Source organism: Daphnia pulicaria, chromosome 2 (genome assembly GCF_021234035.1).
Source record: "Daphnia pulicaria isolate SC F1-1A chromosome 2, SC_F0-13Bv2, whole genome shotgun sequence".
Classification (NCBI taxonomy): domain Eukaryota; kingdom Metazoa; phylum Arthropoda; class Branchiopoda; order Diplostraca; family Daphniidae; genus Daphnia; species Daphnia pulicaria.
The window spans coordinates 704,189-717,650 of NC_060914.1; the positions used below are offsets into that span (position 1 = coordinate 704,189).

General features: G+C 39.7%; 3 protein-coding genes and 2 long non-coding RNA genes across 5 annotated transcripts; 3 read left to right on the top strand and 2 right to left on the bottom strand.

Moving 5' to 3' along the window:
• The first annotated feature begins 238 nt into the window (after positions 1-238).
• On the top strand, positions 239-2,842 carry LOC124327184 (argininosuccinate synthase-like). The gene is made up of 9 exons (XM_046786120.1): positions 239-490; positions 627-695; positions 1,053-1,298; positions 1,424-1,569; positions 1,690-1,811; positions 1,879-2,021; positions 2,086-2,224; positions 2,291-2,392; positions 2,451-2,842. Exons 1-9 carry the CDS (start codon positions 386-388, stop codon positions 2,609-2,611), a joined length of 1,233 nt encoding a protein of 410 aa, XP_046642076.1. The 5' UTR covers positions 239-385; the 3' UTR covers positions 2,612-2,842.
• LOC124327394 lies at positions 2,641-5,001 on the bottom strand. The gene is made up of 2 exons (XR_006916083.1): positions 3,251-5,001; positions 2,641-3,181 (listed from the first exon to the last, which is right to left on the bottom strand). It is a non-coding gene; the product is annotated as an uncharacterized LOC124327394 (long non-coding RNA).
• A 376-nt stretch (positions 5,002-5,377) lies between these two features.
• LOC124327356 lies at positions 5,378-7,473 on the top strand. The gene is made up of 3 exons (XR_006915997.1): positions 5,378-5,504; positions 5,645-6,914; positions 7,048-7,473. It is a non-coding gene; the product is annotated as an uncharacterized LOC124327356 (long non-coding RNA).
• Positions 7,474-7,502: 29 nt separating this feature from the next.
• On the bottom strand, positions 7,503-10,933 carry LOC124327026 (pre-mRNA-splicing factor syf1 homolog). The gene is made up of 11 exons (XM_046785831.1): positions 10,779-10,933; positions 10,562-10,710; positions 10,354-10,477; positions 9,861-10,285; positions 9,655-9,787; positions 9,200-9,589; positions 8,949-9,134; positions 8,221-8,880; positions 8,065-8,160; positions 7,880-7,999; positions 7,503-7,811 (listed from the first exon to the last, which is right to left on the bottom strand). The coding sequence occupies exons 1-11, from the start codon at positions 10,818-10,820 to the stop codon at positions 7,569-7,571; spliced, it is 2,568 nt and encodes an 855-aa protein (XP_046641787.1). The 5' UTR covers positions 10,821-10,933; the 3' UTR covers positions 7,503-7,568.
• A 156-nt stretch (positions 10,934-11,089) lies between these two features.
• Positions 11,090-13,401, top strand: LOC124327104 (pre-mRNA 3'-end-processing factor FIP1-like). The gene is made up of 9 exons (XM_046785980.1): positions 11,090-11,235; positions 11,298-11,421; positions 11,539-11,747; positions 11,814-12,050; positions 12,109-12,321; positions 12,404-12,649; positions 12,712-12,824; positions 12,888-13,034; positions 13,107-13,401. Exons 1-9 carry the CDS (start codon positions 11,149-11,151, stop codon positions 13,312-13,314), a joined length of 1,584 nt encoding a protein of 527 aa, XP_046641936.1. The 5' UTR covers positions 11,090-11,148; the 3' UTR covers positions 13,315-13,401.
• The last annotated feature ends 61 nt before the right edge of the window (positions 13,402-13,462 follow it).

The window sequence follows — 13,462 nt, forward strand, 5'->3', positions numbered from 1 at the left end:
GAAAAGTAACAAATGAAAGATCAAACAATGCATAGAAAAAGGTTTATTGTACAATACACTACTTATGTGGGGATAAAAAAATAAAAAACAAAGGTATCTATTGTGAATCTAGAGGTAAGCAGGGCAGAAATAATAATGTGCGGTGTAAAATTTAAAAAAAGAAAAGCAGAGAGCCAAAGTCTTTCGATTGAGTTTCAAAACAATAGAACATAGTTACGACTATCATAGCCGAGACATGCGTAGATTGATTACTAGACGTAAATATTCCACAGAGCAAGTAACATTTTTCAGTGAAAACGAACCACAGTAACAGAGCTCGCCAATTCTCAGAAATTTCTAGTTTGTCAATAACATTCAATCCTTCAGCAGCATTCATTTTCCAGAAATGTCTAAAAATGAGCGTGTGATCTTGGCTTACAGTGGAGGACTAGACACTTCCTGCATTTTAGTTTGGCTAATTCAGGAAGGATATGATGTCATTTGCTATTTGGTAATTATGTAGAATTAAACTTACATTCTACTTTGATAATTTCTGTTTAAAGTAACATCCGGCACGTAAAAAAATAAAAAATTGTTTGTTGACATGATATTTTTGTTAATGATAACATTTTGTAAATATTTACTAGGCTAATATAGGACAAAACGAAGACTTTGGCACCGCAGAAGCGAAAGCGATGTGTTTAGGAGCCAAAAAGGTGTGTCAAGCATACTCTGCATACCCATTTCCATTTTCCTTTTGGATTCTTTAGAATTCTAGTGATGCGTGTTAGAAATTCAGGTCATACTTGACCAATAAGATAAGGGTATTGGAACCGATTCAAAACCTGTTTGTTAACGCGATGCAGAATTTGCTTGAGCGATCCACCGGGACGAAAATGAATGATTATTATTTTTTTTTTTGTTTTATCCGCGGAAGAAAAGTTGACATTTGAAAATGATTGACACTAGCTGGCGATTGCCTTTGATACTTTTTGCGCACATACATAATACCTTTTTCGTTGCTGAACTTGTCCTCGTTTTTTGGCACACTCTCTTTCTTTTGCGTTTTCCAGATTATAATTGAGGATTTGCGCGAAAATTTTATCGACGACTACGTTTGGCCTTCCATTAGAGGCGGATTGATTTACGAAGACCGATATCTATTGGGAACAAGTCTTGCGCGTCCTTGCATCGCCTCCGGCCTCGTTCGCGCAGCAATTCGTGAGAATGCTAATTTCATCTCACATGGAGCTACCGGGAAAGGAAACGATCAAGTCCGATTTGAGCTGGCCTGCTATTCACTCCACCCTACAGTCCAGGCATTGCAACTTTCTCTTTTTTTTCTTCCATTCCCCATGTCATCATGCTCACATGATCAACTTACTTTCCTTATTTGAAAAAATGACAACGGGATTTACTATTTGACAATTTGTGGATTTTCCAGATTATCGCACCTTGGCGCCTCCCCGAATTTTTCTCACGATTTGCCGGCCGGCAGGCTCTTTTTGAATTTGCTGCTGCCAACAATATCCCACTACCAGTTACTCCGAAAAATCCATGGAGCTGCGATGCAAACTTAATGCATATCAGGTTTTCTTCGAAACTAAAAAATAAAATAAAAAATGTTAACATATTTTTATTAACATTGTTCCATTACCTAAGCAATTGTGTTTTTATTGGTTTACCTTTTCATCGCTTTATTTAAACAAGTTATGAATCTGGGATTTTGGAGAATCCCGATCAAGAAGCTCCGGAAACCCTGTACCAAATGACTTCGGCTCTTGAGACATCCCCTAACGATCCCACCGTTTTGGAGATTACTTTCGATAAGGGTTAAAATTTAAAAAAAAAGGAAACTCTTAATTTTTTCTGGTTTTTTATTATTACTTCTATTTTCAGGCAACCCAGTTAGTTTGAGGAACACTGAAACGAACGAAGTAGTGACGGAACCGTTGGCCCTTTTCACGCGTTTAAACGAAATAGCTGGGCGACACGGAGTCGGCCGTATTGACATAGTAGAAAACAGATTCCTTGGCCTTAAGGTAAAACAAATAAACGAAATTCTATTTCAGATACATAAGTGAGTGTGACATCGTCTTAAAATAGTCCCGAGGGATCTACGAAACCCCAGCCGGAACTGTTTTGTACCAGGCCCATCTTGATCTTGAAGCCTTGACAATGGACCGCGAAGTTCGAAAGATTAAACAAAATTTGCAGCAGAAAATGGCCGACCTGGTTTACTGTGGTACATCTACAGTATTATTGACTTTAAAAAACCTAATGCGATAACATAAGATCATTTTAAAATCAGGATTTTGGTTCAGCCCTGAATTCGATTTCGTTCGTCAATGCGTTGATGCATCCCAGAAGTGTGTTGACGGGACTGTCCGTGTATCGCTTTTCAAAGGACAAGGTTTGTTGAAAGAACATTCTGTACTATCGCTGTAACCAATTACAAATTTGACATGCAGTCAGAATTTTGGGACGACGAAGCCAAAATTCATTGTACAACCAAGAACTAGTTTCAATGGATGAACATGGAGGCTATGATCCGGTGGATGCAGGAGGTTTTATCCGAGCTCACGCAGTACGACTAAAGGAATATTATCGAGTCAAAACTGAAAAGGAATGAATTTCTCCGATAAATCTTTAAAAAAAATATAAGATTAGTGACTTGCAAGACGTGTGAAACCATAAATAACCTACGAGTCAATCTGAAAAAAGAAATTTGAAAGTAGAAAACATAAAGGACGGCGTAGCACTTATAAATATAAACAACGTAATATTTACTTTAAAAAATGCATACGCTGTAGTCAAAATATTTTCTGTTATATTATGAGTACACTAGTTCTTTAAATGAAAACCTTCAACAGGCATTAAAAAAGTTGTTTATTCAGAATTCGTTAAATAATTATTTCTCAAATAATTTATTTTCGAGGTCAAAGCCGTTCCCTCCTGTTAACTATCTTCCAAAGAAACCCAGATAGCCTCCAAAATTCCCCCAGAACGGACGGTAGCCATAGCCGTAGTAATTGTATGGGCTGTAGTCTGCAATTCTGTTTCCAAATCCGAAGAAACGAGCATCTCGTTGCGTCAATGGCGCACTAAGATCGCCTTCAACGTCGTATTCTAATCCGATCGGTCCGGAGTTGACTTTGTGACAGGTCAGGATCACCAAGATCCCCATGACATACAAAAGTGTCTTTGAAACCAATTTAAAATTACTGGAAATTTTTACGAAAAAAAATTTACTCCAAATTTCCCAACTTACCGTAAATTTTCCCATTTTGTAATGGCCTACTGGTCAGTTCGTAGCTGATCCGTGTCGTGCTCCGTCAACATATGCCATTGACTAGACGCCCCGGAGAGTTTATATTGGAAACCTTGATGCCGCAATCGTATCGACCACACCACTATTGTATCCTGGAACGGGACTTGCCATGTTTGCTTATTGAAAATACACACTATAAACGTCTAGATTTAGTTCACCGGAATTCGTTTACCGTGTCAAGAGGAAAAATCGAAAAATAATATCGAGATCAAAAAAGTTTCCTTGTCGTATCCATTGAAAACATTTTTTTTTTATTTCAGCTATACAGAAGCAGAAGAAAACAAAAATGGCCGACTTTCTCATAAAATCTGTATTTCTTCTCCTTTCTCCTTTTCTCTCTTCGTCCGGCGCAAAAACCGTGGTTCTTAGGGGATTGAACGTCCTGAAAATTTAGATGAGTTTCTGAAGAGAGCGAAGACAAGTTTTTTTCTAGTGATTGTACAAACGCATGTTTGTTTGTAGAAAAGGTAGATAGCACTAGGAAAGACGAAGAAAATCATTTGCATTACGGAAAAGTCGGGAGATGAATGACCACCCACCCCCCCCCCTCCCCTATAGCCTATAGCTCGGCGTCTGTAGCGTCCTTGTTTGTTGTTAACCTACAATCAAATTGGGCTGGTTTTCCCCATGTAAAAGTTTTACCTTTTCCCTGCGTCATAATCATATGCGTAAATGAGTATAAAACATATTATCAGCAACTGAACCTAGTTAACAATATATAAGCTTACGGCACACATATTCTGGAACAATAGCTCGGAGAAGTACTTGGAAAACCCCAAGTTCTCAATTATAAAACAGCTGATAGCAGTACTTTCTATTTCAACTATAACCAGCTTAACGACAAATTGATTGGTTGGCTCACAGACGGGACAACTTATTACATGCATCCCAGTTTCCATTTTCGTACATTGTGTTACAAAAACGACAAGGATAGCACAATAGATTTGAAAACCTGATGGCTTATTCCTTTTTTGTTTTCGTCATTGACAAAGGCACTTTTCTTCCTTTTCATTTTTGCCTGTTTGATGCTAGTCGCGGCAGCACAACTCCAGGCTAAGCCCACCATCAATGCAAGTGACCTTCCTGATACCGACACTGCGGAAGCTATACCGTACGTTTTTGACCTACATGTTGAGTCGTTTTCAGGGTCTCACTTTTTAGGTAAGTTTATATTATGTAACCGCTTTTACTATAGACACAGTCCTGGGGCGCTACCGTCGTATTTTTCCGTATGCAGTGAAACAAGAAATCCCTACCGCATTACTGGATGACATCCGATACGATGGCTTATCTTATATCAATGCCCTTCACACACTAAAAACTTCTAACTAGTAGTTGACAGATTTGATTAAAAGTCGGCAAAACATTTTCAATTGCAAGCCAACCAATTAATTCACCGACCGACTTTTTCTCATTCATATTTGTCTCGGCAATTTGCGAGTTATTACTCCGTCAAAACCACATTCACACTAGAGTGAATGAATGAGCAATGCATTGCAAAAAAAATCATGCCAATTAATTATCAAAGACTAAAAAATGGTGCTGCAAGGGCAACGGAATCAAGGCGATCGAGTTCCGTCTACATCAGAATATACCATTTAAAAAATGACGACAGCATACGCCATTGTGTTTACATGGTCAGCTGGCTTGGATACAGGATTCTCGTAGACAGTATGACTACGATTCCTTCTGTTAAGTTATTTCTAGAAAAATCTCACAAGAACAGGAATTAACGTTCAATCATAAAAATCTGTTGATTGTTTTTTTTGTTGATTGGCTTTTTGCTTATTGTAAGAAAAATGACCTGGAAAAAAGTCCGTGTCCAAATTGGGTTCTAGAATCACCGTATAACAACCACAGGGAATTTACATAGTCTGCGAGTTTTGTAGCCGGTCAATGCCTTTTCTTGTAAAAACGGTGCCATGACGTACGCAATGTGAGCTTTTAACTTTCTCTCCTCTCGCAGCTATGACTACACTTTTTCTCATCCCTCCTCTCACTGAACAATTTCGAAATCAACTTTTACACCTTCTAGCCGGTCTTCCAGATTCCCGAATTTCACAAACTCGATTGAGGCTTGAAGCTAGACTACCTGTTATATCAGCAGCTATATAAGCATTGTTGAGGTTACTTTTGATCATAAAAGAAATCTCAGTTCGAGTGGAGAAATCCTCTTCTGTTCATCGCAATGAAGGTAGGCAGTAAAATAGTTTGATTATAAAGATAGTGCTACATACAAATTTCCAAAAAGATATTATTATAGCATTGCGAAAATAGATAATATTTTTTTGTTAATTTTTACTATTTGTTCTAATTGCTTCGCATTGCTCGCAGATATTTTCACTTCTCTTCGTTCTCTTCGCCATCTGCTTTAACGTGTTAATTGAAGCAGCTAGACTTGAATCAAATCCCATCATACAAACTGATCTCGAGGGTTCTGAATCGATACCATACGGAAGATATCCAAGTCGCAACCGCGGCCATCCTTACCTCGGGACAAGGCACACGCACCATCGCGTTGTCGGATGATGCGACAAGTTTCTCCAATTTGATGAGAGTGATAATCTTTCTGGACAAACCTGATTTAACTCATAGTTGCAGGGAAATTTACTGACCTTATTTTGGTGTCCTGAATCTTTGAAACGCAACAATTTTAATGACTCACGAAGATACGTACTGAAATGTACTTTTTATCTTCACGGTTCATTTTTTTTTTTTTTCATGTGCTAACGTTTATATCGTGAAACCTGCGAAAAATGTATTCGGACTTGAAACCACGATAAAATGTTATACGAATTGCGTATTCCCAATTGAAAGCCTTTCAAGGGTAACTCCAGGGTGATCCAGTATTAATCGGCATGTAATACGATATTGTGCATTAAATATACACTTCCTGCATTGACACCTGCTTTTATTGCGCCAAGTTTCCCCGGGAGTGGAAGGACTAGCTAACCTTTCGTACATTTTAATCGCTGAGTAAAACAGAATGTGTGGTAAAGACGTACAGTCGTTTCCTATTCTTTAGAGTTTGGTGTTTTCCTGAGAAGTAAAATCCTACAAATCAAAAGTAGGACAGACGACGAAAAAAATCGACACATTTTATAGGCGAAAAAAAAAATCCAATAACCAATGAATAATCATTAAATTCCCGATAAATCTTTACGCTTTCCCACTATTCCTGGTACATCGGTGATTCAATTCCGACAAATAATTACACATGTTAGCCATCCGTCGTACAGTGTCAAGGTAAAAGCTCGAAACGATGGGATTTTCGCACAAAATGGTCGAAACATTTACCGCGCGTCATTATGAAGGACAAGACCGTTTATGACTTTATGATAATGCCCTTGATCTGTTTAGAAGGTCTCATATTGTTTACTGTACGTGTTTCACAATACACCTAATAACGTTTTATAGTTAGGCCCATCTTAGCACAATCCGGTCCAGACGAAAGGAAACTCCTTCTACACCTGAAAGATTTCCCCTCCGGGAACTCTGTCGAGGATAAATAAGCCGTGGAGGGTCTTAAGCGTGTCATATAGAAAGTCAAAGCTGTTGAACGAACACTAGCTAAAAAGAAATCTCTCACTCAATCGCAATGAAGGTATGTAAAACACAAAAATTCAAAGAAAACTATTTTAGTTATCACTGCAATATTTGATAACCGCATTGTAACGTAAATGTCACATGTTAAACATTTATGTAACAATAAGTTATAATTGTTTTGTTATAATTAGGTTGTTTCCCTACTCTTCGTTTTCGCCATTTCTTGTTCGGTGATCATCGCAGCACCCCAAAACTATGAAGCCAACCCCAGCATATATGCAAATATCGCCAACGTGCATGCTAATATTGCTGATCTAGACACTGCTGAAGCCATACCCGGCCGGAGATATTACACCGGTAGCCGCACTCGTTCAAGAACGTCCGGTCGCGGTATGCCTCGAGGATAAATTGCTACGTGATCCAACTATCATGTTCTTCTGTTTCGCACTTCTTCGTACGACGTAATTGGCTCAGCTCAATTCTATTTACTTGATATTACGTAACGCCCCCGACAAAAGTTTATGCCTTGGCAGAAAGATCGTGGATGTTGTAATTATTTGTTTGCGTTGTCGTGAACGCAGCCTTAAATTAATGTCTTAATAAACGTTTATCAGTAATTACTAGTGAAATTAAAATGCACAGTACCTTTTCTGTAAAGAAAACTCATGTATTGAGCGATGGAATACGTTCAAAACTTCTTTTACGTTACTCGTTATTGGGCTTCTTCTTCATCTTCTTCATCCTTTTTCAAGCTACCAAAGACTTGACGTGGAACTTGCTGTTCTTCAATGGTAGCTTCCTCTTCTTCCTCGTCATCGTCTCCATCTTGATCAATGTCGATTTCGTCAGGGTTAGCAGCAGCAGCAGGGATGTCCTCGGTTGCGGAACCAGGCTGAGTTTCACTCCGGACGAACATGATGTTGCTCCCAGCTCGCGCCAGAGGCTTGGCAACAGGCTAATAATTTGAGAAAATTTTCAATTGCATTAAAAGAAGATAAAGAGAAATGTAACGAGTTTCATTACCACTGGAGGGCGAGATTCTTCAGCTTCTGCATCTAGCATTTTCATGCTATCATGAGAAGCAGCCGCCGCTTCGGCAGTGTTGGTTGCAGCAGCTAACATTTGAGCTGACATCATATTGATCTAAAAGCGAAAAATGTAACAAGAAAATTAAGATCGGCTTCAAACTCATCAGGTTGAGATTTTACCTGTGTATTATATGTTGCCTGCACGCTGCGTTTGATTCGAAGCATTTCCCGCATCGTATCTTCGTTGCCATGGCGAATTTCAAACTCTTTCCAAACCTAAAGAAAAATGATGGGTGAATAACTTTCTAGGACGGAATTGAATAAAAGTTGAGATACCTTCCAAAATTCAGGCGCAACTCTGGGGTCGCACATTTGGCTGCAATGTCCGTATACAGCACGGGCTCTGTCAATTTCTCCCAATTTGCGCTCCAAATCGGCAAATCGCAAACACATTTCCCTAGCCTGGTGATCGGGTAGCTCTTCGATGGATCGTTCATAGATGTGGCGCGTCTTGGTCACACCATAAATCTCGGATGCCTTCTTTATGTACATATTGTACATGTCAAAGCGCTCATTTGCTGGCACAGCTTTGGTGGCTCTCTCGTAAACGTTCATAGCGTGACGGGCTAAGCCGTGTTCCTCTTCGAGTTTAGCGTAGAGCATAAAGAAAGTCTTGGCAAACTTATTCGGACATCCCTCAAGACACTGTTCAAAGAGATCTCGAGCTCGTTCTAATTTTGAGCCGCCGTAGCGTTTCAAAAACTTTGAGAGATAGGTGTTCCAGATGTCGTACACGTTGGGCCATTTGAAAAGAGCAACGCCACGTTCGTAAGCTTTAAAAGCTTCTTCAAAGTAGTTATTTTCCTCCAAAAAGATGGCATAGTTCATAATGATTTGCGGTGTTGCAATTTTCAACTCGAGGATACGGTCATACACGGCCTTGCATGTTTTGAAAGTACCAAAGCTTTCTTCAAGATCAGCGTACAAACCCCAAATCTAGAAAATAAAAATGTGACAATCGTAGAGAGATCATTAGAATGGAACTGGCTAAAAATATAAAATACCTTCAGTGACTTGTGAACACGCGTTTGCACTTGTTCGGCGTCATCATGGTAATTAATTTTGCGTGCAGGAGGAGTTGTAACACGGTGCATTAATTTGAGAGCTTCTTGGAAATGAGAATTTCGGATCTCCATCTCGGCCCACTCGCACCAAACAGTCGCCAGTTCATCAACTTTCACGTATTTCACCTTTAAAGTGACACAAAAATGATGAGTGGATCAAAGATTTTTAATGCACTGCAAAAACAACTTACATGCGTAGCTTTTTCGAAAACTATCCGTGAATCGTCAATCTGATCATTTTTCTCATAAAATTTGGCAAAGTCGACCCACAGCGTGTGCACCTTTCCAATGGCCTGCTTTGGATCGACTGTCTGGACAGCCTCGGTAAAAGTATTGATAACTTCATGAGGTTTGCCCTCATAAAGCTGGACTCGTTTATGCCACTCGGCGACATTATGGGGGTTTTGACGTAAAAGAACAGAATTCAACAGCAAGGGCCGGCGATCCATTAAATCCTCAAAGCGGGCCATCCTCAACTCAACTTCAATATCATCGTCTTCTGAAGGATTAGGTTTCTGACCAATCTCTTCCATCATGTGATTCAAATTCAACTCTTCAAACTGGGCATAGGCATCAAACACCTGTCGTAAATCAGAAAAACGTTAACTTGATTCGCATTAAATAAGACGACCACAAAGTATTTTACCTGTGTGAAGTCTCGTACTGTAGTAACTGTCTGAATCGCTTCTTCGTAAATATCTCTTGCTCTTTCAAACAAACCACTTCTAATATAGTAATCGGCAAGGGAATTCCAAAGCTGGCCAAGTTGATCAGTGTACCTACATAAGAATCCAGTAAATTATTCCTATGTTTGTAAAAATATTTGCATTTAATTTTTTTCCAGACACTCACCGTCGAAGACCTCCTCGAATGATTGCATCCACGTTAAGACTTTTAATTTGCTTAGGATTTTTCGAATTAAGTTCGCACAGTTCATTCCAAAGTTGGTGGTTTGATTTTCCTGTCTTCGAAACAAAGCTGTCCTTGTTCACAATCTGGGCAAGTTTAACAGCTGCCTCATCAAGTCTGTCAATAGATTTTAAGTAATCGACAAATTCCTCTGCATCTTCGGTCGATAGTTTAAGAAAACGACGGAAAACTCGAACAGCTGTTTCGGGTATTGGATGCATCTTAACAAACTTCAAGTAGAGGGGCCAAATTCTGGAATGCTGGGTGATTGGCAAGGCTCTTAGAGCACGGTCAAAGACCTTTCTTGTAGTGGTAATCTTCTGTTGAAGAGTCAGAAACTTGCAATAGTCCATCCAAATCCTTGGCATCTATGGTATTCATTAAATAAATGGTATTTAATAATGTGTGATAATAATATAATTGGCATTTAAGATACCTTGTGCATGAATACCAATGCTCTTTCAAAAGTGTTGTTGGCATCTTCATACAGTGGATCTGTTATACAGCGACCTTTAGTTTGCTTCCTTCTTAGGCAGAGATAACTGTACCATAGTTTGTAACTGCGAAGAGACAAACATGGGGATAGTTGAAAATGAGTACAAACTTATATACTATGTACTACTACAAGAACCAATCAAACGAACCTGCCAGGCATTTCCTTCAAAGCTCTCTCATAAATCAAATTGACAACAACAGGAGGGGCATCCTTTTTGAACTCGCAATAGCGAAGCCAATGTTTGACAGAGTAAGGGTTCCGTAGAATCTCCTCTTCATACGCTAAATCTTCTTCACACTTTAAAGACAGAAGACGTATTGTTAAAACCTGTTAGTCAACTTCAATATAAAACAATGTATTATTACCAAAACAATGTCTCCAGTTTTCTTCCCTATACTTTTATCCATTTTGTTTATGAATTTTCTCGCAGCCACTCGGCTCAAATAAAATTTAACAAATAAATTTACGAACCAAACGTAAATGCACGTCTGCCGGGTGAAGTGTTGCCAAGTTGCACACTTACGTCTAACCTAAATTAAAGTTGAATTTTGTCCCTAATAGCGTCTTTTTATATAACGAGATCATTATAAAAATGGATTATCACAAGTTTTTAGAGCAAAAATACTTATTTTTGCGTTTGATGTGAAACAGCGACAGCCGACAAGCGTTTACTCGCTGTTGTTTGTCCCCTCAGGCCTAAATTGAAGTGGGGTCTTCTGCTGTTTACAACCGAATATGGCCGACACTGTCCGGCACCCAGATGAGGCAGATAATTCTAATTCACAATTCCCTTATTCCTCGGAACAGTTACCAGATGAATACGTGAGTGTAAAAAAATGTTTATTGTTCGTCAACTGAAATTGATACTTGTCTCTTTTTTTCAGGGCGATGATGGAAAAATCGACCAAGACATCACCGGTAATGGAGAAATGTACGAAATCGAAAATGAAGATCACATTGCCATAGACAGAAATGACGGAAATACGGAATACGCTGGAGAAGGCTATGGTAAGTTCATGTACATTATTAATTATGGAAAAGTTCCCTTGTATCTTTCACTGTGTTGTATCGCTTGTATGGTTTTCCCATAACAGTTTTAACATCCTGTATTTTCTATTGTAAAAGATCCAGAAGAAGCTGCAGAGACTAATGAAGAAAAGGATGAGAGACAAGATGAAGATCAAGACAATGATGACGATGAGGATGATGAAAGTGATGATGACGTACAAATCACGATTGGTGACATAAAATCTGGCCCAGCAGCTTATGCTGGTTTTAATGTCAAAAGAGGAACAGCTGGAACAACGGCACAAGGATTGGGGGAAAAGAGCAAAGTATACATTGAGCTACATCATGTTTGATGCAAGAGTTTGTTTTTAACATATGTATCTTATCTTAAGTTCACTGTGGAAGAGTTCGAAGGCTCAATGGCGATTAACGGTGTACCAGCACATGAATTTAGTTTGGATTCGCTGGAAGATAAACCTTGGAGGAAGCCTGGTGCTGATATCACTGATTATTTTAATTACGGTTTCAATGAAATAACGTGGCAAGCATATTGTGAGAGACAAAGGCGATCCCGTATGGAGTCTGGGGCTGGTGTTCCGGCTAGCCTTGGATTAGGACCCCCACCCAAGGTAATAAAATACGTAAACAAATGAAGCTCAAAGACGATATTATTATTTTTTGATTCAGATGATGGCGACCCCGGCCCAAGCGATTCCGATATCAGTGGTTAACGAAAATTCAAAATATGCGGGGTCAGTGGTTGTGAAAAAAGCAGGCCCTCCGCCAGCACGCAAAATGGCTGGTGCCATTGATGTCATTGGTGGAGGGAATCTATCTTCACGCCGTCCAGAATCAGGCGTTTCACCTGCTCCTTCTATGGAGGAGCAACCTCCCGAAGTGGTAAGTATCCTTAATCAAATATTCATCCAAAGTCAACCGAAAAACGTAAAAGTTTATCATTTGAATTTAATTTTCATATCAGCCTGAAGCTCCTGTGGAGAAACCTCCCGTATCGATCGATTTCTCACGTCCTCCTCCTGGTTTTCCAAATATGGCCCTACCTCCTCCATTTGGTATGCCGCCACCAGTAATTCCACCACCAATGATGTTACCACCACCACCTATAGTACCTGATCCCTATGCCAATGAGTTCATGGCTGGCCCAGGAGCTCCTGGCGACGATTATTACCAATACGAACCTACTCAGGATTCACAGTGGGGATCTTCGGTAAGGATTTTAAAGACCATAACGGAAAACAAAACAAAATAAAAATAACTTTTTCCTCTTAGGACTGGAGAGGACCACCACCTATGGGAATACCACTACCAATGGGAATGAACCCACCGGGAAAGCAAAGAAGAGAGAGCCTAGGGACCCCTCCTGTTCCTGGAGAAGAATCTCGGTACTGTATATAAGTGGTACTCGATCTCCGTACAGCATTTGATTAGCTCTTCCTTGCAAATAGGATAAGCAGCAGCAGTCGAAGGCGCCGTAGCTCGCGCAGTCGCTCCCCTAAAGACGACCGAGAAAAAGAAAAAGAAGTGGAAAAGGACCGAGGCAAAGACAGAGAAAGGGATCGTGACCGCGATAGAGACCGAGATCGCGACAAACGGTAAGAGGAAAATTAAACGTTGACGAGCTTCTACTGAAAATGCAATTGATATATTTCGTTCAACTTACACAGGGATCGACGCTCGGATAAGGACAAAGAGCGTGTAAGTGGCCGTGACCGGGAAAGAGATCGTGATCGTGACCGAGGAGAAAGAGACCGTAGTGATCGTAGACGTCGTCACAGAGGCAGTAAAAGTCGGAGTCGGAGTCCCACTTCTCATAAGCGTTCCTCCAAGCGCTCAAAGAGGGACAGAAGTAAAAGCAAAAGCTCGTCTGATTAGTTTTCGATACTCCGATTTCACTCCCTGCCTTTGTTAAATTTTGCGCAATTGGCCCAATTTAAAAAAATACACTCCTTTTTTCATTTACCTATTTTTGTTGATTTTCCTGAGTTATTCGTCTTAATCACAATTTATTTCAGCCCATCAA